The sequence below is a fragment of the Mya arenaria genome, chromosome 8, assembly GCF_026914265.1.
Source record: "Mya arenaria isolate MELC-2E11 chromosome 8, ASM2691426v1".
Taxonomy (NCBI): Eukaryota; Metazoa; Mollusca; class Bivalvia; order Myida; family Myidae; genus Mya; species Mya arenaria.
Genome location: NC_069129.1, coordinates 19,440,566 through 19,466,878, shown reverse-complemented (window position 1 = coordinate 19,466,878; position 26,313 = coordinate 19,440,566). Strand labels below are relative to the sequence as shown.

Genomic DNA, 26,313 nt, shown 5'->3' with positions numbered 1-26,313 from the left:
AAGTTCGAATGTAGTTTAATTTAGTTTAGTTTAATTAATTTCGGAAGTCAGTGATCATTATACACCAAAACAAAACGTACTGGAATTTTGAACTATTTATTGAAATAATATTCCATTGAATAATAATGTCACCAAATGTTTATCTAAAACATATGCGATGTAATGAAAACAATAGTAAACTTTAAAAGTTCATATATATGTAGACATTTCACAAAACTGTATACATCGTATACCCGATCGCGACTATATAAACACATTAGTACAACTATTCTATAGATTTAAATATGATATCTACGTATGAACCATTTACAATGAGCATTAGTGATGGAGAGAACCGTTCAGAACATTTTGTTAAGCCAATCTTCACCTTGATAATAAGGTATATGCAAATTAAAGGGTTTGCTGAAAAATTAAGTGCAATTGATATATAAAACTAAAATAAATTTTTAATTGGAAAAAAATCCCTGTTCATCAAGGTTTGTACATGTTTTGACAAGATTTATTCACCCGAAGTGGCTCACAAAACACAAGGACTGTACTATTTGTTGGTAATAACATGTTTACCTTAAGAAATAATTGAAACTTGTACAGGGATGAACCTGGTTTCGTCTGCGCATGAATAGGCAGCTAAAACAGTGTATGAAATTGAAAATTTATTACATTGTTAGTTGCTGTTTCTATATCCAGCAACTAATAACTCAGCACTCGCGCGTTTCGAAATGAATCTGTTTCTTTTCGCAATTTAATGATTTGCATTTGGCAAATATTTAGGTGCGTAATTGCGCCTGTTTTAAACAGACATAATGTTTATCACAACAACATAAAAATCCACTTAAGCTTTAAAGAAAACGCTTTGATTCCGTAGGTTTCTCTAGGTAGATGGCAAACTTGGGACCAGTGCTCTTCTTTGAGGTGCTGTACCCTACAATAACCGAGGGTAGATATCCCTCCTTCTGTTTCTCGGTCACTGTGTCCAAAATTTGTTCTGGCGTCTGACCAAGGCTGAACAGCCACGTCGTTTTTCGGGACTTTTTAAACAGTGCTGAGAACTTCGGCCTACCTCGGTGATTTGAGGCGTCTAGGTATATTAACCTGCTTTGCTGCTTCGCGTATTTCTGGACAGCCCGCTCTAATCTAGCTTCGTTAAGGTCCATTTCCGATGAATATATTTCTTTTTGATCTTTTTCATTGCCCGAATCGGCCTCTAGAATGAACGTAAGCAGAGCATCGTCGCGATTGTACTCCAGTGATTGTACGAGCGGTTTAAATCCCTTTTCTTCGTACAGGCTTAGGAGCGTCTTGTACGGTCGGTCAAAATGTTGAATCCCGTACAAAATGTGACTGTCATTTCTAAACGCGCCCTTATGGAAGACGCCGATGAAAACAAACGAGTCGCGGTGAGAGAAGCTCTTGTAGTTCTGAATGAAGGTGATATTGTAACCCTCCTCTTCCAACTCCAATTTCCGCTCCACGAGTTTCCTCAGCGGAAGTCCGGCCAGAGCCACACACTCACGGCTCGCCTTGGGGTCCTGCTCTGCGATCACTGTGATGAATGTACCATCGTCATGCGTGTAGGCATTCACCCAGACGACATTAAACTCGACCCGTTTCAATGCAATCAGGAACTGGTTTGCCCTGTGCTCTTCTATTTTCAGCTTAATGACCTTCGTCGAGGACCCCATGCTAAGAAGGCGGTCATACAGATCATCTACGAACGAGTTGATCGTAGGCCAGTGTGTCTCTGACTCGATCATGACCCGAGAGAGCTGCTTCAGGGGCGCGTCTATGGACGGCTTCCCTTCAAACAAGAGCGTCCAGGCTACCGGGTCGTTCTCATCTCCCGTGTATTCACGTTTGAGGTGGAAGCGCTGGAGGTTTTTGTGGAGAAAGACCACATCCGGCGCATGCGTCTCGTCGTTCACCCACACCGCGCCGTTCTCGTGCACCATGAAGCCCGCGCCGAACCACGATGTGGCGTCAGGTGCATATTTCGGCTTCTGTAGCATGAGATCGATGGTAGTGGCATTTAGAAGCATGTAGTCTGCGGTGCCGTCAATGCATTGCGCGAGACGCATGACGTCATAGGCGTTAGTGAACCAACCGAGACCAGAATCTACAAGATGGGGCTGAATGTATGCGTAGTATTCGCCAATGACTTGATGTTTTTCGCGTAACTGTGCGTTGATTTCCCTTGTCTTTTTGCCTTTGAACGGCAGGTTTCCCTCCGTCTGATGAGGTCCAAGCCGCGTGTGCCACATACCACAGTTTACAAGAACGTCTTCCTTAACGGCGACGGCGTACGTTTCATTAGTAACTTGTTCAATCACTCTTCCAAGAAGTAAATATCCATAATTTGACACAGAAGATTTCGTCCCAGGGGTAAAGTCCAGATCTTGTGTAAGCATAAACTTTATGATGTCTTCTTGACTCAGTGCTTTTTTTAGCTTTAATTCTTTAGAAATGTTCACAATGTGCTGGTTCCCGTCTACTAAGAACTCATTGAAAACGGGGTCGGCGATTTTCGAAATGTCCGCGTCCCAGCCACCGGAGTGACGCAACAGATCGTCCACCGTAATGTCAAAGATTCTGTTATCTTTCACAACATTTTTTTCTACCAAATGTGACAGGGCGCCATCAGCCCCGAACACTTTGTCACTAGGGTACATTTTCCCCTCCTGAATCAGTTTCAACGCTGTCAGGGCGGTGAGGATCTTGGAAATGCCGGACGCCGGAAGTACGGTGGTCGCCTCCATCATGTGGTCCGTCAGCGTGGTGCCGTACCCTTCCACGTAAGCAAGCCGGTTCCCGACCAGAACGCCCGTGGCCCCGCCCTTGTAGCCATTTTCGTCCATGAGGCTGCGGAATGCGACGCCATACTTGGTACCCCGCGCTTCTGAAAGTAGAAAATCGAATCAATCGTTTGATACATTGTTATGACGTATGTTTAAATATGTCTACTGGCAAACAGATTAAATTCATCAGGTGTTGTACCCACTAGCGGATCTAGGGGGGCGCACCCCCCCCCCCCTAAATCGTCCAAGTTTATTTTTTATTTCAATATAGGATAAAAACACTAGAAAGTGTTAAAATTTCCTTGGGTGAGTACCCCAAACACCCCTGCCAACACTTGAAACCAAATAAATTTCGGTTCTGAGGGAGGGGCGCAAGTCAAGAGGTTACGCCCGCGAAGTTACGCCCCCTCCAACGTCGAATCCTAGATCCACCCCTGGTACCCCTCAATACACTTGATTGAAGGACATTACTAATGCATGCGTTGTTCATCGACCTTATCACACATGAAACATGACAGATTAGTAAGAACATTACATGAAACGAATAGTCAAAATCGTGTCCGTATTTCCCCCCTTAATGGTATTATAATTTTGTCAAGATCTTGGATTCTTCTATCAAAAACTATGTAGCGTTTTGACATTATATCGAGTTCATGCTGAGGTATAATAAATTCAATATTGTTCTATTACATATTTTGATTATTTAATAAGCAGTCTTTTGTCACAATTTATTGTCATCCATCAAACTTAATGTCATATTTCAAACTTGAAACATGTACAGTATTTTATGTATTAGATTATTAATTGTTTAGCGACATGAAACCGGTGATGATGTTCACTTATTTCATGTACGAAATTCATTTGATGTTACGGCGTATGGCTTTGAGTTTCTCAACTTTATTTGCATGTTTGCTGAAATCAGAAAATACAACTGCTTTTCAAGCAGGGGGTTGGAACATTGGCATTAATTGCATACACAGTTCTTTGTTACACTCAATATCTATCCGTCTTTTCATCTCAAAATGTTTGAATTGCTTTTGGCAAATGAACCTAAAAGCGTATTTACATTTCTTACATTAAACTTTCATAATATTTTCAACTTAATGTGAAGTCATTGAAAAGCCGCAGTGTAATGAGTTTCAAATGTCAGGGTACTCTTGGTGTTTGTACAATCTTATATTTCAGTTTGTCGGGCCATCTTTGAATCTCGGTATCGTAATAGTGTTTTTGTTCCGTTCTCCCATGGCTTATTTACCTATCATTTATCATATAGATTACACAACCTGACTGCCGAAGAATAAAAGGCCCCATTGTCGGGTGTTCACCTACCTGGGTAGAGTTACGGGTAGCCTGGTACTTTCAACGCTACCCGGGGAAAAAAGTGTGCTATCAAGATTTAAGTTTTGAATTTTTAATTAATGTTTGGTTTGATAGCAGAGACAGCTTCTTCAGAAAAAGGTATACTTTGGCGACAACACATAGTTATTTGCCAGATTAAGTAACATGAAATGCATATAGTTTTTTTGTGTGCAGTTTTTTGTGCGATAAGTTACAGCCAAGGACTGGTTTAATTTTGAATAGCAAGCCCAGTTAAAGCCGCGAGTGCTGTGGTTAGCAAAATGGATCTATTGAAGGCACAGGCTCACACTAGCGGATCCAGAGGGAGGGGGCGCAATGTTGAGGGTGGGACGGAAGTCATAAGGGAACGCCCCTAAGTTACGCCCCCAAACGTCGAAACCTCGATCAGCCCCTGGATCACACATAAATACTCATCACTATCAGACAGCAACTTACATTGGCTTTATATCGACAATATATCGGGGGGGGGGTAATGTCAGAAGGTAGCATAACTTATATATTAGTTGTATCATCTACCACTATACACACGTTTCCAGTTATTGCAGTCTAATACCTTATACGACCAATGACCCCATGAAAATGCCTTAAATAGTTTTGAATCAAAGCTCATGTCATTTTGACTTCCGAAAAGACTCTTAGGCGATGCTCTTAACAGCCCTTGAGTAGCCTGTCCACACGATTGACACATTTCAAGATGGGGACCCTGGGGTGTGACTAGAGTTGTACGGGACTATTACGCAGGATTACTTCGGGCTTAAAGCATTTAAAACACACTTGTCTCATATATCATTTTCACTTTAATGATTTTTGTACATTCCATCGCACAATCTCATTATATGGTTTTTAAGGAGGGAGATGTAGTTTTGAATAAACGATGTTCACCGAAGCGTCGTTTATTATACGAGATATTGTCAGCTTTTGTAGCTCACCTTTCTATGAATTGCTCCGTCGCTACGAGTTTAGAGTGAAATTTAACACTGTTTGTAAGAGCCCCTGTCGAGAGGCAAAATATTTTTACACACCTGATGGAGTCCTAAGCGGATAGGTTACATAATATAGACACAAATTGTAGATGGTACAGAAATTGACCCATTTGATTGTTCTGGTGTGAACTTTAATGTCGAAACATACGTTCACATCCATTCAAACCGTTTTTAAAGGCTGAAAGATGTGATCCATTAAAATACAACACTATCTTATTTCATGAGTTTTTCTTTTTTTGTCTATCACTCAAAAAATTAATCACTTTAGGTACACTCAATTATATTGGGGGTGGGGTGGGGTGGGGGTGGGGGGCTTGGAATGGGGGGCGGGGGGGGGGTTACAGGTTTTAAAATCATTTTTTCTTGAAAGTTATTTATGTCACAGATGTCTTTTCACATGAAGTAGAATCCAATTTTAATTCATAGTACTGGTATTTTGACCCCCGTCATTGAAGCATTGATGACGCGCCGCAAGTTTATTTAGTCAAATTCTTATCAATGTGATATGTTTAACCTGCTTTTTTAGAAAATCGATCTTCTTTCAAATCAAAATTTACATTCATGAATTCAGTTTGTTTAGTAATTATTTGCGGCTTTACTCCGTCGGGTAGTCCTTTATGCTTGCCATGTTAATGTCTAGCGATATCTTCTACAAGGGTTGAACACCCCAATGAAATGATAAAGGTATTAGAAAGGATTTCCCGGGCCTTATTGACTCAGGTCGTGTTATTCCAAACTTTTACGAGGTCATAACAGTTTAGTTTCTTCTGAAGGTAAATGATCTGCAGATACTTTATATCTATTATGTCTGCGTTTTAGCGAGAAAACTGAGTTTATATTTTACCGATTTAAAAGGTCAAGTTTGGTCTATATGGTATGCAGATACCTTTTATCTATTATGTGTGCGTTTAAGCGAGAGGAATGACTTCAGATTTTAGCGATTTATTAGGTCACGTTTGATCTATATCGTATGTAGATACTTTTTATCTTTTATTTCTGCGTTTTAGCGAGAACACTGATTTTGGATTTTACCGATTTATAAGGTCATGTTTGTTCCATATGGCGTGCAAGATATATACTAACAAAATGTATTAAAGTTCGTATGTTGATTTCCGGCCATGTTATTCCAAGCCTTTAACGACTGACATAAAAAACATAACGTACTACAGCTATTATTACGTACTAGAGGTAGAAGGGTGCAAATATTTGTTCAACTCTATGTTCAGAGTTATTGGAAAGCAATCATCTTTATAATATTAACTCCCAATATGTATACCTATTTTGACCATAAGTATTTTGACGTGTTATATAGGAAACGAAATCGGGAACAAAATCGACTTTGAAATAACGTTGTGTTAGGGTATAAAGGGTTTGTTAGGGTTGGGGTTAGTTTTGAATCCGCTACATCATTTAAATAATGCGAACATATACCCATTTAACACCACCTTCAGCGTTGATGCTGTTTTCAATTACAGCCTCCTTTGATGTCGAAGTTGGATATTGAAAAGCAATGTCTTGTTGTACACAATCAAAGATCGTTGTAAGATTTCCAACTAGTATTGCCAACAAACTTACGGGTAGAAAGATTTTTGTTAATCGAATTTGAATTTAATAATTGATCAGAATATAGATCGAATGCAAAGGTATATCATAACATTTTACTACTCTCAAAAATATTGCATATTCTCTTATTGAAGAACCGCTCTTGAATGATAACGATCATTCATCATAAAATGGTTTTTGCAGCTGCTCGGTGAGTTCAAAGTCAATTTCCGTCAGGGTTTTAAGACATTATATGCCCGGCTACTTCTTAAGAACTTTCTGATAATCAGAGGATCAGGAGAGGTATAACATTCAGAAACCTGGTTTTACAATTTTCCACCAAGATGCTTTTGCCAGCCCAAGATAAATCGTATAATGAACAATACTTATGGTTAAGAGATAAGCCTTTGAGTGTGATAACGAACAGTCCTATATCCCAGTCTAGACTGAGACTCAGAAAAGCCCTTCTACTAAATTTCAAAGAATCATCTTTATTCCATTTGTTTTTAAAAAAGTATATGTAATTAAAGGTACAATTTCAAGTATAAATAACATTCAGAAATTTTTACCATCAAATCTCAACTAGAATGAGAGTTACAAAGCAATACAGATTTTCAGTTTCGCCTCTTGAGTCTGAACTCAGACTTGAGGTAAATATATGATATTGATATTGCAGTTTCGCCACTTGAGTCTGAACTCAGACTTGAGGTAAATATATGATATTGATATTGCATTTTCGCCACTTGAGTCTCAGAACTCCGACTTGAGGTAAATATATAATATTGATATTGCATTTTCGCCACTTGAGTCTGAACTCAGACTTGAGGTAAATATATAATATTGATATTGCATTTTCGCCACTTGAGTCTGAACTTAGACTTGAGGTAAATATATAATATTGATATTGCAGTTTCGCCACTTGAGTCTGAACTCAGACTTGAGGTTATTTGTAATGGCCTCAGTATCAAAATATATAATATTGACCGGCATTTATTTCATTTCTACAACTGAGGCTTTACATCTGTACCAGATCTTTGTACCAAACGTGCGCAAACGCTATGAACATTATTCATTTAGAGTGGTTCACCGTTATCCTTTCTTGTGTTGGTCATGAGTTAAGTGAATATTATTAAAAAGACATAATAATGCAAGTATGATTTATGGGTAAAGTACCAACTGTTTCTGTCAATAAAACCAATGGAAATGAATATTTCATGCGGGCAGAACCCATTTCAAAGTTAATGGGAACCGATGCATCATATATTTTGTTTCTTAATGTACCGTCGTTTCTAAACAGAGAATATATATATATATATATATATATATGTAGACTTAATTATTGGTTTCGTTATAATTTCATAATAATTAGCATAATTAGCTGTAATGTCTGGTTTGCACTCTGTAGAAAATATGTTGAACGCATATGAACCATTGTTTTCAAAGATATATTTATATACAATAAGATGATGAGTCGAGAATTACAAGCTGTTCGTTGACATTCATTCAGCTTTTTGTTTGATTGTATTTAGGTAACGTTCTGCTGGTTGATGGATTGATAATTAGTTAAACATTTTTGTGTCCTTGCTTGATCAAGACATATGTTACGTTTGTTTGAAAAATTGATGTTAAAGTTTATGTTCATGTTGGTTTCAAATATTGTTTTAACCCCCTGGTTGCTCAAAGTTACCTCCATTGAGACCATGAACCGTATTGATTTTACTTTTTATTTGTGAACATGAATACAGTGTAAGAACTCTAGCTTTACTACACAGTAAAAAATTGCCGTATGTGAATAATTTGGTATAATATTTGCCTATGGACCTACAACATGCTGGTAGAAAATGTTCTGTTCTGTTGTATGACACCATTTGCTGTTAGTATTTACATGGATATGGTTTTTCCTAGGGTTGAACCCGAAGGCTTAGTTTTTAACTTACTTATCTTACAACTGTAACGTGCGAGCCAATGAAACACCAGCAGATCCCTTTAGGGAAAAGCCTGAATGGGTCCACTTGTCTTTATATACACTAACTTTGCTAATTTGCATATTACCAACCAAGTTTATCCGGTTCCTTCAGGGAAAAGCATGCTCGACCCTGAAGGGGTCCACTGGTCTTTATATACACTAACTTCCCTATTCTCACATAGCCCGGGCTTTGCTAATTTGCATTTTACCAACCAAGTTTACATCCGGTATGAACGTACTTCCGTTTTATACGGAATATTATTATGAACGTACCTCCGCCGCCTACAGCGGACTGTTACACAACGATTGTGAAACAAGTTATTGCACCATCATCTAACTCACTCACGTTTGCATGTTTTGCTTTTTGTTATTGGGGAAACCGGAGAACCCGGAGGAAAGCGACTTGTCTGCCTTGGTGACCACAACCCAAAGTCACACTTAAGGCTCTTACTTTAAAGGCAGGCCCAATTACGGTAAAGCCAATTGCGCTACAAAAATAGTACCTTTAAAATTAAGTAGATAATGAGGGGGTAATGCGTTTTCAATGAAAAAGTTAAATAAAAACCGGGTTATCAAATATTTATGCACGACAAACCTCATATATTTATTAACTTGACATATTCTTATGAAAATAAAACACGTCTGTTATGAACGATTATCGATGGAATATTGATCCATTGAACACAGGCGGCAGTATTGGTTAGTATCGCTACCACTTGCATAAATTGTCATTACCCATCGAAAACATTCTATGTTCTATCCCTAAACGATACTACCGCCTATGGTATGTTCTCCCTGCCTGAGCAAAACTCGTAAGTGACTGTTTTCGTTAAAGAAATATATTACTCCCGATGGCCAAGGCTTAAAAAGATACACTCATTCAATGTTAAACTGAAACGTTCCATTTGTCATTTGTTTTTTATCGTCAGGTTGTTGAGAGGTTCAGAGAGTGTATGGTAATTTATTAAATTACAAATTGCATCGGTTGCCTTGAAACCTGAAATATCTCGGTTGCTAAATGAGTGCGAAACTTAAAACTTCCTTGCAAGGTGCAAACCAACTTCAGAATACAAGTGTACGGTTCACGTAACAGGTCGGGTTGAAATTTAAATCAACTTCTTGCTTCTGCTAAAAGTATTTAGCTCGTCTGTTTTGCGAAGAAAATATGTCGAAGTATTAAGTATTATCATTGCATTGGTGTCATCGTCGGCGGCGATGGCGGCTTCGGTGTGATTACATATTATGCACCAGTCAATTGTAAACACGCACCCCACCCCCAACCCCCTCAGGTCCGGGGAATAGCGGGGACTTTGACATTCGGTCCAGCCAATCCTAGGTAAAATCACCGCCCTGTAGGGACAAACTGATGGAAATATCCCCGCCAAATGCCCCCCCCCCCCGCACCCCCGGGGATATCCTAGGTAAGGCCTATTACCCGCTATTATTGGGAGAATAAAATCACCACATTCACTCGGCACTGCGGGATCACATGGAAACACGGCCCATCCATTTGCCCTGCTATTCGGGTATACCACCGATCTGGGGGTGGGGAAGGGGGAAGGGGATACAATTGACTGGTGCATTAGTTTAGTCCGTTTAAAGTCATGTCCTAAATATAATATACACTCAATATTTCAAACAGAGGAGATCGTCATCTGGCAACCTTTCCTTCAGCCGATCAGACGAAGCTCGAGCGAGTACTAAGTCAGATTGGCATCGGCCATAACTCGAATAAAAGGTTTTAGGTTATACATATATTCGAGTGAATCTTTATACACACATTGCCATAGTCAATACGCACATGTATACTTATACGCCCATGTATCTAGCTTAAATAATTGTCGAGTTATTCATTTTGTTTGACTGAGAGAAAAACAAACAAAACAGACCAGCGTGTGCGTTCGCCCCACAGCGCTCTTGTTATACGCATTACGTTTTAATGATTTGTTTAGTTTGTTTAGGAGTATTCGATTAACACGGAAGGTATATCTATATATGTTTCCTATTAATATAGCTCCAAATTAAGCAATGACGGATTTATTAGATATCACATATTTTTTATTTTTCATTTCCCGGATTTTGCTGGTACTTAAGTTTTATGTAAACATTTTTAACCGAAGGGTATTTTCACGAAAGTACATATGTAAATGAAAACAAATGAAAAAAGTTTTATGTAAACATTTTTAACCGAAGGGTATTTTCACGAAAGTACATATGTAAATGAAAACAAATGAAACGTTTTGTGACTGGAGATGAGTACGAAATCGACTACGTTATAGATATGTCGGGTCAATTTTCGTTCTATTTTCACTTTCTTTGGTTACAGTGAAGCGATAGTAATTTGTTTTATTGCTATTTAATTTCACTTCGTACTTGAACGATTTCATACATGATGTAAAGAACATTCGATGCATTCAGGTATTTTATTTCAATTTTAGCACAGATATATCCCCATAACCCGTCTTAGTTAACTTATTTCTCGGTTGAAAAGTGTATAAAATTTGGGGTTAAAGGCAGGCCTTATGAACGTTTTGTTATAAAGTTGTGGTTGAAATACAGCATGGGTGTTCTTTCGCAGGTTTACAGCTAATGTTTGAACTTTTAGAGTATATTTATGTATAAACATGGAAATGGCGGTTGCTGTTGTGTTGTTGTTTTTTAAATTTCCAGTCGCTAAATTTCATGTAGATCGAATTGGACGGTGGAGTGTACATAAAGGTTGCCCCATATTCTGTAGATCGCCCGAATTTAGACTTACATATACATTGAGGCGACCTTTCTGTACATCGCCCGAATTGAGACTTACATATACCTAAGGTATTGGGTATGTCATGTTTGTATTCGTACATGAAAAAATGAAATATTTAGTATTCCACTTTAAACCGTTTTGTGCATTCAAATCTGATATTTAAAGTGAAATTTTATCCTGTGGAAAAAACTTTTGTTATGATGCATCTAGTTTTACAGTGTAAATCTTTATTTGAACAAACTGGTTTTTACTGTGTAAATCTCTATTTGTTTGCCATTATATTTCCTATCACGACTGAGGTCAGAAAGCGCATAAATAGTTCGTAAAATCCATTTATAAGCCTCAAGATGAATGCAAAAAATGAAAACATATTATTCACCTATGGCGTCATGCCCTGGCTTGTTATTGCGAACAATTCTGATGTTTTTACGATCTTTCAAGACTAGAAAGATAATAGTTGCTTTCTCTCTCACACTCATTCTGCCACAGGTATGTTTAAATATCTGGAGCTCAAGGAATGGAAATGTTGTTTGCTGTTTAATTGGTTTGTTAATTACGGTAATAGATTAACCATGCATATTAACTGATGTGACCTATTACTCTATTAACTTCAATGAACTAATCATAACAGTTATGTTTATATGTATCTACAGAAGAATACAAATAATAAAAACACTTATTATTATCAGTACTTAATTGACTGTTATTTCATTGATAATGAAGTAAATGTCGGCAATTGCAAATTAATGTTATGTTTAAAGATGCATTTTAACTCCCAAAAAAGATTTACTATAATTACAACTGTTTTGATATACCAAAAAGGATGAATAAATGTCGAAAACAATGGTACTGATGTTTACTGCGTTTAATTTTAAAGAAAGGTGCAGAAAACATGGTATTTCTACCTTATGGGACTATAGTATATCACAGTATATCTTTTAGCACTCACCAATCATTTGAAATTTTTGCGTTTTCAGCTATTAAATACGCGGTTCCAATCTTGTTATCAATAATTAATATATTCAATAAATGCATTATTAAGTAAGTAGTTAAAGGTGTATCATTCAAAAATGTCTTTGTTATAAATGTGTATGAATTGCTTTTGAATAAGAGTGTCACTTTAAAAGCATAACTGAGCTTTCTAATAGTCCATGATACAAAACAAAGAAATCATTCATATCGCAATAAAACCTCATATCAATCTAATTGATACGAAGCCATATGGTAATATTCAAGTCTGTAATAAAAGTTCAAAGTAAATGCTAAATAAAAAGAAACATAGTTTGAGGTAATAACGCGAAGTTTTTTAAAGCTGCACTCTCACAGATTTACCGTTTTTACAACTTTTTTTTTATTTTTTGTCTTCGAAAGAGCAAACTTTTGCGTAAAAAATTGTAAACCAATGATATAATGTTGCTGCCTAAAAATCAGATCGTAGATTTTCATATATCCGTTCGAAAATTAATGTTTTGTGGCTTAAACCGTTACTAACGGTTTTAGAAAAATGTATAAAACATCAATTTTTGAACTTAAATATAAAAATCTGCGATCTAATTTTTTGTCAGCAGTCTTATATAACTGGTTTCCATCGATTTTCACAAAAAAATGGCTCGTTCCAAGACAAAAAGTTGTCAAAACGTTCAATCTGTGAGAGTGCAGCTTTAAGTCTATTCTGCATGCACTTCTGTTACAACATAAAACTGCATGATGTATTGTTTTATATTCATATCAACATGTTTATCCGTCAGCCAATTTTTATTCAGCAATGCCCTTTAAGTTTTGAGTAACAGACTGGTTAATTACGATGTAAGTATGTATATTAAACGTTTTTATTGGCATACACAAGGTTATGCATTGTGGTTCTTAGAATTGTAGTTGGTATTAAATGAAAGTTTGTTATGGGCATAATTTGGGTCAAGGTAAATAAAAATGTTATACATTTAAAATCAGTTACAGATAGACACGTGCAGACATGATGGGTAAACTCTAAATGATAAAGAAGGGCTCTCTCGCAGCGCTCGCTTATTAAAGCGTTACCTAACATGTCCTTACTTTTTCATAGATTAGGATACGACTTAAATGTTCAGCCAATGAAATTGCAGATATGTAATCATAAAGTACTAGGCTTTATCATTAATTATTTCAACTTTCGCGGATATTTAAAGGTCCGCATATTGCCACTCGGAAACAAACCCTCTGAGTCAGATTTTACGTTGACAATGTGTCAGCCAATGAGTTTGTTTTCTAAGATAGTTAGATTGCCTTAAAACACGTTTTCAGCAAACGAGAAACCACACGTGACGTCATGTCTGTAAGTTATAAAACTGCAATTATTAAAGATTAAGAGTGCTTCTTGTTAAAGACCGTTAGGCGATCTGATTGGCTGTAAATTTAGGTCATATTCACAGGGAAAATATTTCTGTTATGTAGGGTCAGTGTCAAGGTCACTGTTATAAATATAGGAGGACATGATAAGAAATATTAATTTCTGACTATGATGATTTTTGGTATGAAAAGGCAATAAGCCGAACAAAATTGCCTGTGTTTTTATTGACCATACAGTATTTCCTCTAAGCCTGTTTAATTAGCCTGGTTTTATCGAAACATGATTAAGTTTTGAGCCTTTCCTTAAAATAGACACATCATTTTTTTTACATTTCCATGACGTGTGTATGATTACTTGAATATACAAAAACTACTTAGATAAATAAAGCAATTTTATATGCTTACAAAATCCATTTGCGGATTGCAATCTGTCGTAAAACTTTCAAGAACATTATCACATTTACAAATTGATGTGTCTCGCTAGGTGCCCAAATTATGACTCATCTAGGATGTTTTGTAAGTTTCATACCGCGTTAAATTTACGAACAATTAGACTGTAACATTGTCAAAGCGGGTTTACATCAAACAGGTATCTGCAGTTTATGCATGAACACTTAAACTGACTTTTTACAGGGCATTTGCATTTAGGCGTAAAAACAATTATGTTTGTTTCCACAAACCCGACCGACCCTATTTTTGTTCTTCCCGACCCTACACATTTTTTACCGTAACTAATGTGGATATTTTTTTTTGTAATTTTCTAAAAAAATGTTTATTTGGTTTAAGTGGACATGTTAAAATTTGACCGTTTCATGTTTGAAATTTTCTACAATAGCGATATATCCTGATATTGGTCGGTTTGGAGCAGAATCCCGGTTCTCAAAAGAAAAGATAGAAACAAAAGTTATTCCTACCTACCTCCCCTATTATGTTCGAGCTGTTAGTGAAAATATTTTATTTGTTTTGGCCTTAATTTCTGATGATTAAATTTGATAACAAAAACTCAATTTGCTGTCTAGATGGAGCGATACAGTTAGCAATATTTCACATATTAAAAGTGAAAAGTTGCATACAATCGCACCCTGTTGGCTCGAACTCGCTTGACTCGAACTCCTCGATGGCTCGAACTAGATGTAAAGTACCGATTTCTTTCGAGTTCGAGCCAGTGGGGTTCGACTGTATATAGATTGGGACATTCATTAACTATACATGTTTGTTTAATTAAATAAATTAAGACATAGTTTAAACACGCTGGCATTTTTAATGCAACAAATCAAAATCAACGCTGTCCCTCAAACATTGGAGCAATTATTCGTTAATTCAGATATAAATCATTTACATTTTTGAATAAACGTTTTGATTGAATGTATCTGACTGGCAATAATCAGACAATTGTAAATTAGAATACCCCGGAGACGTCACTTAATACCCGAATCTTTTTTTTACTGACAGCTTACAGACAGAATATCTTTCATAGAGTCATAAAACTTATGATTGAGAGAAACTGATACCTCGTGCCTTTGTTGAGATCGGCACGCCCGTTTTTGATAAAACGAAAAATAAATAAAAAAACATACACATAATTTATGTTCATAAAATGAAATCCTACTTGCACTTTATAATCTTTTTTGTCAGTCGACGTGATAAATAAAAGGTGTTTTTTTTTAATTATCGTTATAAGCTTAGTTATTCGTATTTAAAAAAAAGTAAGTCTTAAGTTAAACTTTACTGTTTTGTTCGTTATTATAAGAATGTGACATGTTTCAATTTGAGTGGATTAAAATTTGGTGTTCCGAGTGCAGCTTTTCTTGTCAGTGACTTCTAATAATAAGAACAGAACAAAACAGAATTTAACGTAATTTTATTAAGTACAAGCATGCATATATGCAGCTTATCACCATTCGAACAGCTATTATGATTATAACATGCACACACACTTATCACGAATACTTTATGTTGTGAGTATATGCAATAAGTTTACGGCTATATATTAAAAAGATTTTATTTTATTTCCAGCTGTGCACAGGTGGTTTAGAATATTAAGACATTTCAACTTCAGAGACCACCTGTCAAACTTGTGGTTAGGTATTTCGTATTTTGGCCTGAATCTGAACGTGACTGATGATATTTGATACTATTAATTAGATGCGCCTAGCGTGCAATAAACTACAATAATGCACACTAAAATCACAGTCAGTAATCTATCTTGTTACGCGGAATAAAGGTTTGGTTCTTTTCCAAGTGTGAGAAATGCGGTAGACTGAAATAGGATAAATTGTCAGAAATTATGTGCAAGAAGGCACATGCAGCGCGTACATCCTCCTATACATGCATGTAAATAACCAAGCACGCGCATGCATGCGCGCGCGCGTGCGTGTGTGGAAACGTGTGTTTACGTGCGTGCATGCGCGCGCGTGTGTTTTTGTTTATACGCGTGTTTGCGTGCGTGTGGGTGGGACTGATCATTGAAGGTTACACAACGGAACTCTATCTAAGAATTCTAGAAATATGTCCCAAACATTTATAAATTTGCATTGATGATCTTGTATTAGAAGTGATTTTCCCATCGCCTTGATTGATCTAGAGTTACGTGTTTCATTAGCAGCTTTGGAAACGTCTACCTTCGGCCTAAACCTGTAAAAGCTCTGACCTAAGCGAGTAAAACACACCATGCTTTATTTTGATGCACGTAAACTACTGTTTTGTAATAAGACGAGACATTGTTTATTTATAAATTCCCTTTGAGTACCATATAATCAGGTATGCTTTTATTAGACGAGCTGGCTTTTATCTTAACAATTTTATTGATAAAAAACATATTCTTATCATCCCACACAGAGATTTGGGTAGTAATTTTATCAAATTGTGTTTAAATTTCCAAGAGGTAACAGTCGAATTTATTTCCTCTTTTATTTTACGCGTAAAATTAAATTAAAATATGATAAATATCTTAACTGGTAAAGGTGAATTCAACTGCTACATCTATAGATGTGCAAAATTTGATTTTCGGGCCAATTGAACCCACGAAATGAAACCAATATAACGTCTTTCATAAAAACGAATATATTGCCCTTAATGTATTCCAGAAGATGTTGCAACTAAAATAGCTCACACAGATATCGCTATATTGCATTTTTAATTGTTTTAGATTAGGGAAAACTATCAATGTCTGTTAATTAAATTTTAGTTTCATAAAGCATAGCTTTATTTTTGCATTTCTCAAAAGAGCGTTGAATATTTCAGCGACTAGGGAAGGTTACTGTATTTATTTTTGGCTTTTAAGGAAGGTATGCATATTCTGGTTTTCCTGGAACGTTTAAGTTGTTGCATATCCCTTTCTTATTAAAAGGTTATGTGTATTGTGGCTTTTCTGGGAAAGTGTTGCATACTAAACGGCGTTGCTGGAAATTTTGTTGCGTTCATAAGCTTTTCTTAAATGTTTGCTGCATCTTTCTGACAAGCAGTTGCATTCTTTCGCATTCATGAACACATGAACACAGTCGTTGCATAATTTGGCTCTCAAATACCAGATAGAAGAAGATTAAATTCGACGTCAATTCTTTCTCAAAAGATGTTACATCTTTATGGCTTTTCTGAATGGCTGTATATTTTTGCGTTTCGAAACGCTGGTTTCATATTTTATCTTTTCGTAATGGTTATTGCTTTTTCAGCTTTTCTAGAAAGCTGTTGCATATTTTGGTTTCTTAACATTATTCTTAAGAACCTTGCATAGCGTTTAACTCCCCGATGCTTTGGCTTTGCAGGACTCGCCTGGCATATTTTGGCTTTTTAGAAAGGACCGTTACACAAAAGTCTAGCTTTTCGAAAAAGTTGTTGCACTAAGGCTTGTTTGTTTTTAAAGTCCATGCATATTTTAGATTTTCGGAATGGTTTAGGGATAGTTTTGGCTTCTTTTAAAGGTAGTTTCATTCTTTGGCATTCCTGAAATGTTTTTCCTGTGGTTGTCCGGTATGCGGAGTGGTTTGGCACAATCGCTTTTCACCAATGCGACCCGTGTTCGATTCCCTGCTTGGGTACATGTGAGTTTGGTTTGTGGTCACCAAGTCGGGCATGTTGGTTTCCTCTGGGTACTCCGGTTTCCCCCACAACACAAGACCACACTCTCGTGACAACGGGAGTGATTAATATAATGCTGTAGTAACTTCTTTCACAACCGTTGTGGAAAAAATACGTATAACCTAAAGGTTGTGGCATAATTCGACTCAAATTTAAATATTAGGAGACGCATGTAATTTTGAAGGATATAAGACGCCGTCCATTCATTTTAAAACGTATACATTTTAAATCTAACATTATAATCCCACCGGTACACAGTATTCACTGATTCTACTGTTTACCCAAAATCGTCGATTGCTTTGTTTAACAATACCTGAAGTTTAATAAATAATATCATTTTCGTCCGTTATCAACTATATTCCTAACATAATATGCACGCACCAGACACTAACATTGTCTTAATGTGACACCCGCGGGGCTATGATCTTTGTCATGGAGTTAAAGAGATAATCAAAGATTGTATGCCTACTTTGGCAGGTTTTGTGGGCTAACGACTCAGTTTACAATACACGGCTGGGTTTGACATAAGAACAATAACAACGTCTGCCGAACCGCCATGTAGATTGATTTACCGTAGCAGGAGGTATACTGAAGTCTTGGTTGGAATGCCGTGACAAGGGGTATTGTTTTCTGTTGGCGTAGATCAGAACATTGTCAGATGAGTTGCCCATAAATGACTTTGCTATTATGAGTTGTGTTGATAAATGGCATATGTTCTGATTGTCAATGCTCATTAAATGTGTTCTTGTATTAAATCAAGTTTTGTAAATTTTGATTAAGCTACTTAAGTTTATTTAGATAACCTACTGCTTGCGCCCCCCTTTTCACAACTTCTTGTCATGTGACTTTTCTGGGGGTTTCTAGGAGCCAATTCCTCGCACCATGCTAGCGCGCTTAAATTCCCGATCAAGCACTGGCCAGCCGTTCTTGCTCTTGCAACTTTCCTTCCTTCATCGTAAACATTTTAGTTTTAGTTTTAGTTTTAATTCTTAGGTTGTTTCATGACGTGCTCAGAAGTCTGTTTGCATTATTATAATCTTAGCAGATGCTCTTTTTTAAGTAGTTATCAACTTCATTAGTAAAGTTTCTGCACACTTTAAGCGATTGTTTTCCTATGCGCGTCTACCCGTGCACCGCGTTCGAGCAGTCTGTGTCTATTATGAGCATTAGCCAACTGCTAAACAAATCACTCAAGTTTAAACCAAATTTTCTCCACGTTTGCGAAATTCCAGTCTCGCTAGGGTATACAAACTTTGAAGAAAAAAATCAAACAACGTGATCATTACTGCTGTATGTATAGATAGCTGTTCTATGGTTGTCCATGTTCTTTCGATTTATTCTAGCAATAATTGAAAACTAATTTAAGTTTTCAGACGAAGTTTCTGGCTATCTGGCTGCATATATCTCGAAAAACATGATACATATCTGAACTGATAAATAGAGGTGTTCGATTTTATTAAGTTTTTGTATTACGGATGTGGTACATGTAAGGGTCACATTGGCAAAGAGATGACCATCTGATTCTTCATTACCGCAGCTACAGCTGTATTAAACTGTTTAACTTTCGTTTGGCCAATGTCAGCCATAATGGTAAGTGATTGGTCAAGTAAACATCATTAAACAAAAATAAGTTATTTGAATGTATCTACGCCCTACCCAGGCTTGGTTGAACCGAAAGTCAAAGTCCGCGCTATTCCCCGGACCTTGTGAGGGTGGTTGCGTGGTTACATCTGATTGGTGCTTTAAAACCTTAAAACCTTACGAAGGACGATATACAGTTTGAAGGTTACGCGCACATTGGTTAAACTTTAATCCAAATATTCGCAGTATCATTTCACCATAGTATCCGTCAACAAGCGTAAAATTGACACGACATCTGATGGACGTTCCATTTAACTCAATGTCCATCGAAGACCTGTTCTATTGTCGAATGTAATTGCTTGTTGGTTCGGTTTCAAGATCTCCATGGGTCATCAAAAGTAATGGCCAGTAAGCAACTTGTAATGTACTCGCCTTACACAATTAGTAAATAAAACGAGATTTGAGTTGAGTTGAGTGTACTCGCCTTGCGCAAGGTTTGAACATTCTATCAAGTTGAATCTTTTTATTGCTAGTGATTTGGTCGCTATATTTATATGGTGTTTTTTTGCCTTTCTCTATCGTTCAACTGCTATGTCCTCTTTAAACTATGGAGATAAAATTGTACCAAATTTAAAAAAAATACATGTTTTGTTCAAAAACTGTTCTTTTCAAAAGGAGTTCACTCTTTTTAGTTCTTATTCATATAAAGTGAGTTATCAAATTTTCATCTATTTTTTTTATTTCACTCTTTTTCATTTCAAAAGTTTCCTTATACATGGCTACTTACAATTCTGCACATAGTCAAACAAAAATGATTATTATTGATTGAAACCTGCGTTTGTGGTTGCGATTGTTAATCGTCTATGTTATAACATTTTTGTTGTCATTTTTGTTGTGGTTGTTGTTGTTGTGGTTGTTGTTGTTGTTGCTGCTGCTGCTGCTGTTGTTGTTATTATTATTATTATTATTATTATTATTATTATTATTATCACTATTATAATTATTTTTATTTATATCATTATTATTATTATTATTATTATTATTATTATTATTATTATTATTATTATAACTATTATTATTATTGGTGTTGTTGTTGTGGCTATTGTGGTTGTTGTTGCTGCTGCTGCTGCTGTTATTATTATTATTATTATTATTTTAGTATTATTGTTTCATTATTGTTGTTGTTGTTGTTATCATCATCATTGTTGCTGTTGATGTTGCTGCTGCTGTTGTTGTTGCTGTTGTTATCAACGTACTACATGGTGCATTTAACTACTAGTCTCTGCGTTATCTAAAGTACAAAGCACTTCTAAGCATACGTAAATATGTTTGTTAACATGTCATTAACAACATTCTTGCTATTGTGTAGCCTTCCATCTTGTACAAAACATCAAAAACCTTGTTCCAAACTGAAAAAAGACAATTTGCCAAAAATGTGTTCCTGCCGTTGCCCATGCGTTGGTAAAACGTATACTTTTTGCATTAGTTCTGCCCAATTTACCTGGCGCTTGGAGAATTTAGGATGAAATTAGACGCCCGTGTATTGTTTGTTTCGGTGTATATCCTTGGTTTGTGAAACTTTGTACAATATGTCCACTTAAATGGCCAGGCTAATGTTATGGGTACAAATTGTTTAGATGTTGTCTGTAATTATAAACACATTTCAAACGTTACTGACCGTGTTTCTGATTATGAAGAATTTCTATATATTTTCTTTTCTTTAGGAGGTTTTATGGCAAACCACCTTGAAAAACAGTATAGTTTTGTATAGATGAACTTAGTTAAAGAAAATATTGATGTATTTCAATCGAAAATAAACATTCCATATTGTACGTTGAATATCAGTTGTTGGTCTTAGCAAAGCAATTTGTTTTATTTCGAGTGAACAAACATGCTATTAAAGGTTGGATGGTTTATGTTCACCTCAAAATAAATGAAAACCAGTATCACACGATACGAACCACAAAATAGATTATTTAGAAATCAACTTCAATTTAAAACAGATTACCCTTTTGGTGTTTGGATGAGAAAACCTCGTTTGCACTGATTTTTGATTGCAAAAGCAGACCTGAAGCAATCAGTCGGTATACTGGGAAACCTGCCTTTGATCTGGTTTATTTGTTTGGCAAAGAAAGAATTCATTGTTTGTTGTAGTTCTATATGTCTTTGCTTTTCTTTCTGTCAATTAGGTCATTTGACGATTCATTGTTGATTTACATCTCAAGAGCACAATGTTGAACTGTACCATGTTGTAGAACGGTTTCCTTGTTTTCGTCTATGCATTAACTTCCATATCGAAACGGTAACAAGTAGAAGGAGCTTAACTGTGCAATAATATATCAGCGTGCGAATAAAGTACAACGCTTTCACTTATACGCATGCTATTTATTGAACGTTGCCCTTAACAACATGGTAAAAAAGTGTTACGTCATCCACAACCCTTATGTTTAAACGTATACAACTTGCGCTACGTGCTCATGTACATGTTCAATAACTCGGGTTGTGGGCTTAGTAACTATTAAATAATTGTTATGGATATTATAGTTAAACTGATTTAAAAGAAAATACTAAAACACCTATACGTATACATGGTCGATTGTAAAACGCATTGTTGTAAACCGTTACAGGATGAGCTCAAACCAGCACAGCTTAAACAGCGGTCTCAACTTGAATATGAAGTACAGCAAATCATAAGTGTGTCCATGAAACTCTCAATGTAATACATATTTGACGTAACAATGACGTAATTAACAAAGTTGTTTAATTGCATCAAAGTACTGAACAATCGGCCCCATTAACTTCTATCCATTGTCTCTTAGATATTTTCATTGCTTCATTTAAAAGGTTGGTGTTCAGATAATTTAATTGCTTCATTTAAAAGGTTGGCGTTCATATAATTTCATTGCTTCATTTAAAAAGTGGGCGTTCAGAATCACCCCCTTGCCCAATTAAGTCTATTAGTCCATTAAAGCACTGGTCAAGTATAAGGTTATTTGATATTTTGTATCATGCAAAACTGTAATGTCAATTTAAGAAATAAACTTTTTTCAATTTCCCTGGCGTAATTCTAGTTTCGCCCGTTTTAAGTTATTAAGACGTTTCGTGAATAAATAATGTAAGAAAATACCCAAGATGGTTATTACAGTTATATAGGTTTGTAAGTTTTAAGTGGATGGAGATGGCCTTAATCGAAGAGGAAATTATCACTAATTGAAAACAAAATGTATTTAATTCATGTTAATGGAATTTATGTTTCATTGCCATTTTAGAATGATATAAAATATGCTATAAACAGAATGTGTTTTAACGAAAATTTTCGTTTTAATTTGTTCCAGGGAATAAATGTAAAGTGCTTTCTAGGAAAATGAAAATAATTTTCAAAAAAATAATGGTAAATAGTTACGAAACCCTTAACATACCAAGATATAGTTTAGTTTATTTTTGGTATTCTAAGCCATTATTTCAGCAGGCTTAATTGTTTAGAAGACCAAAAATAAATAGTAACACTCCTAGTGTTTTGCACGAAATGTCTTTATACTAGGCAACGCGCGTGCCCGAACCGCTCTTAAAACAACCCACTGAATAACACCAATTAACGACAAATTGGAACAATTATGGTCCATTACGTCGGAAGCTTTCTAAAAAAATAAAGCAGAATCCGTCGTTCTAATTGGCGATGGTATAAGCGTAAACACTAAATATGTTTTGTTATTGAGAACACTCCTTTTCACCCTTCTTTTCTTCAGATGGCAAGCCTTATTTGATAAAAAGCATGTTTAAAACTATATTTAGAAGATATTTATATTTTTGAAATTACCAGTAAGTTAGAGAGTAAGTATGGTCTGATGGAATTGGTTTCCGCCTCTCATACAAGAGGTTGTGGGTTCGATCCCCAACAGGGTCATTTTCACAAGTCCTCTCAAAATCGACACCGGTACTGGTTTACCTCCAGGAAACGGATTCTGTGTGATTCTATAATCTGTCAGCTTTATCACAATTGAGCAAAACGAAACTAGTGTAAAAAGATATTTTGTAAGTTAGTATTTTAACCAGGAATCGGGCACGATAAAAGTACATTTGTTTCTTTCTCGGAATGAATTTTCTGAAATGGTAATGAACTGGCGCTGTGTTTTTAAACATTTGTTCTCATCATTATCATAGATTGTTTTCGAAGATGACCGTATTCTAGCTTTATCCGAAAACATATCTATTGTATTTCTATAATTCATTATATTTATAGTTTTATACCTAACATATGATATATAAACCGAATTGTTTATGTCCAACTGTTCTTAAAACTCTGCAAACAGTTGTGGTCAGTTTACATAGTTATAATAGAAGCCTGGACAATAAAGGTGGTTCCTTGAAGTGTATGAACAGTATAGAAACAATAGGTGTACGGTATATACAAGAACATGTGAATTGGGACCTAACTCCTGAGCGTATTCTTTATGGTTTATGCTTACCGGTTTTTGCTCCAAACTTAGGGTATAGTGTGTTTTATGTTGAGTTGAAACTGAAATTTTGCATTTCTAACTTGAGTACTTGACACCATCGCTTTCAAACAGTCATCTACCATAGTGGTTCGAAACGATTTTTTATTTCAAATGTCAGTGATTCATTTTGAAATTTGCTTGTATTTGTCTTAAGGACTAACATATTCGAAACAAAACTCCTGCAAGTCCCAAATCGTGGGTCCTGAGCACAAGAATGCGAGTCCCAAATCGTGGGTCCTGAGCACAAGAATGCGAGTCCCAAATCATGGGTGCTGAGCACAAGAATGCGAGTCCCAAATCGTGGGTCCTGAGCACAAGAATGCGAGTCCCAAATCGTGGGTCCTGAGCAAGAGAATGCGAGTCCCAAATCGTGGGTCCTGAGCACAAGAATGCGAGTCCCAAATCATGGGTGCTGAGCAAGAGAATGCGAGTCCCAAATCGTGGGTCCTGAGCACAAGAATGCGAGTCCCAAATCATGGGTGCTGAGCAAGAGAATGCGAGTCCCAAATCGTGGGTCCTGAGCACAAGAATGCGAGTCCCAAATCATGGGTGCTGAGCAAGAGAATGCGAGTCCCAAATCGTGGGTGCTGAGCACAAGAATGCGAGTCCCAAATCATGGGTGCTGAGCAAGAGAATGCGAGTCCCAAATCGTGGGTCCTGAGCACAAGAATGCGAGTCCCAAATCATGGGTGCTGAGCAAGAGAATTCGAGTCCCAAAACATGGGTGCTAAGCAAGAGAATGCGAGTCCAAAATCATAGGCGCTGAACAATAGAATGCGGGCCCCAAATTATGGGTCCTGAGCAAGAGAATGCTAGTCCCAAATCATGGGTCCCAAGCAAGAGAATGCGAGTCCCAAATCATGGGTGCTGAGGAAGAGCATGCGAGTCCCAAATCATGGGTGCTGAGCAAGAGAATGCGAGTCGCAAATCATGGATCCTGAGCAAGAGAATGCGAGTCCCAAACGAAGTTAACATATTATTTCCTCAAAGGTAATTATAATAATGCTGATGCTCATGCGTAAGAATAATGGGTCCTTAGGAGAAACAATTAGTAGCGGGGAACCGATGACTCGGTATGTAGGTCAAAATGCTTTTCTGAAATCTACGAACCATGCTCGAAGCATCAACGCTATCCTGATGTAATGAATCGTTATTGTTGACAAAAATAAAATCAAATTACTTTAAGGAAAAGAACCATTCATTTACCCCTAATATATCTATATACCAATTAACTTTGCTTAACTTTCCTTTATAACCAACCATTTTGTGCTCCTTACTTAGACTGTAATGTGTTTTACATTGAATTGAAACCTTTTTAAACTAGCTTTGGACTCGCCACCGTCGCTTTGAACTGTCGCTAAGTCATCCTAACAAATCTATATAACATTATGGCTGCATCAAACTTGTCGTTTTGTATTTAATTGACGACGTTTTTCCTTATTACGTTGATGTTTACCATTTAACTTTGCTGTTTTAAAGTGACACTCTTATTCAAAATCAATACATACACATGTATAACAAACATAAATTTTGACCCATAAACCTTTAACTACTTACTAAATAATGCATTTATGGAAAATATTAATTATAACTGATAACAAGACTGTAACCAAGTTTTAAATAGCAGAAAGCGTACAAATATTAAATGATTGGTGAATGCTAAAATATTTACTGTGGTCTACTATAGTCTCATAACGTAGAAATACCGTGTTTTATGCTCATTTCTTTCAAATTAAACTCGGTATCCTTTATAAAGCCATTGCTTTCGACATTTATTCATCCTTTCATTAAAACAATATTAATTCCTTGTGGTAAATCTTATTTGGGAGTAAGAGTGCATCTTTAATACTATTTAATGAGCTCTGGGTTTTATATCACTGTTTCCTGGTTTTAATGTTCATTTAAGTTACCATTAGTTTTTAGCCATTTATTGGTTTAGTTGAATAGGAATATCTTATAAAAAAACGTACTTCAATATATTACATACTTTACAAGAATAAATTAAATAGTAATTTTGTACATCTTTAGAAGCTAGTGTGTAAATATCATCTCCTACTTTGCAAATGACTGTTAAACGTTTCGCTACTTTAATAATGACTACCATGAAAGTACTTAACTTAGTTCTTTATTCAGGTGATGGAATATATATTACAGGTTATTTTGCATAATTACCCTTTATTATTCAACACAGTATAAACACATGCGTTTAATAAACTAAGAAACTCACCTGTAGATCTCACAAATACAACCAAAAATAAAATCCAAAGTTGCGAACACTTGAAAAATCCCATACTGAATGAAATATTCGTATATTTTAAGTTTCAAAATCAACAAAATCTTTTATTTTACACATTTGTATACAGTTTAGGTAGTATCGTCTCTAAAATCCCATTAGAACGTCGAATCTATACTACCGGCGAATGAGTTGAACGGCTGGCTAGAC

The 26,313-nt window shown here is 36.1% G+C and overlaps 2 protein-coding genes across 3 annotated transcripts in view; one reads left to right on the top strand and one right to left on the bottom strand.

Moving 5' to 3' along the window:
• Positions 1-26,313, top strand: part of LOC128243784 (uncharacterized) — a 39,952-nt gene that overhangs the window by 6,099 nt on the left and 7,540 nt on the right. The gene's annotated exons all lie outside the window — the stretch shown is intronic.
• Positions 81-26,313, bottom strand: LOC128243783 (uncharacterized). Its single transcript, XM_052961723.1, has 2 exons — positions 26,098-26,313; positions 81-2,893 (listed from the first exon to the last, which is right to left on the bottom strand). The coding sequence occupies exons 1-2, from the start codon at positions 26,159-26,161 to the stop codon at positions 840-842; spliced, it is 2,118 nt and encodes a 705-aa protein (XP_052817683.1). The 5' UTR covers positions 26,162-26,313; the 3' UTR covers positions 81-839.

Bases quoted from the DNA above. Each gene is read 5' to 3' on its own strand.
- LOC128243783 (XM_052961723.1), bottom strand. From the start codon at position 26,161: ATGGGATTTTTCAAGTGTTCGCAACTTTGGATTTTATTTTTGGTTGTA. The intron at 2,894-26,097 runs GTGAGTTTCTTA...TTCTACTTTCAG, and splicing joins TGTATTTGTGAGATCTACAG to AAGCGCGGGGTACCAAGTAT.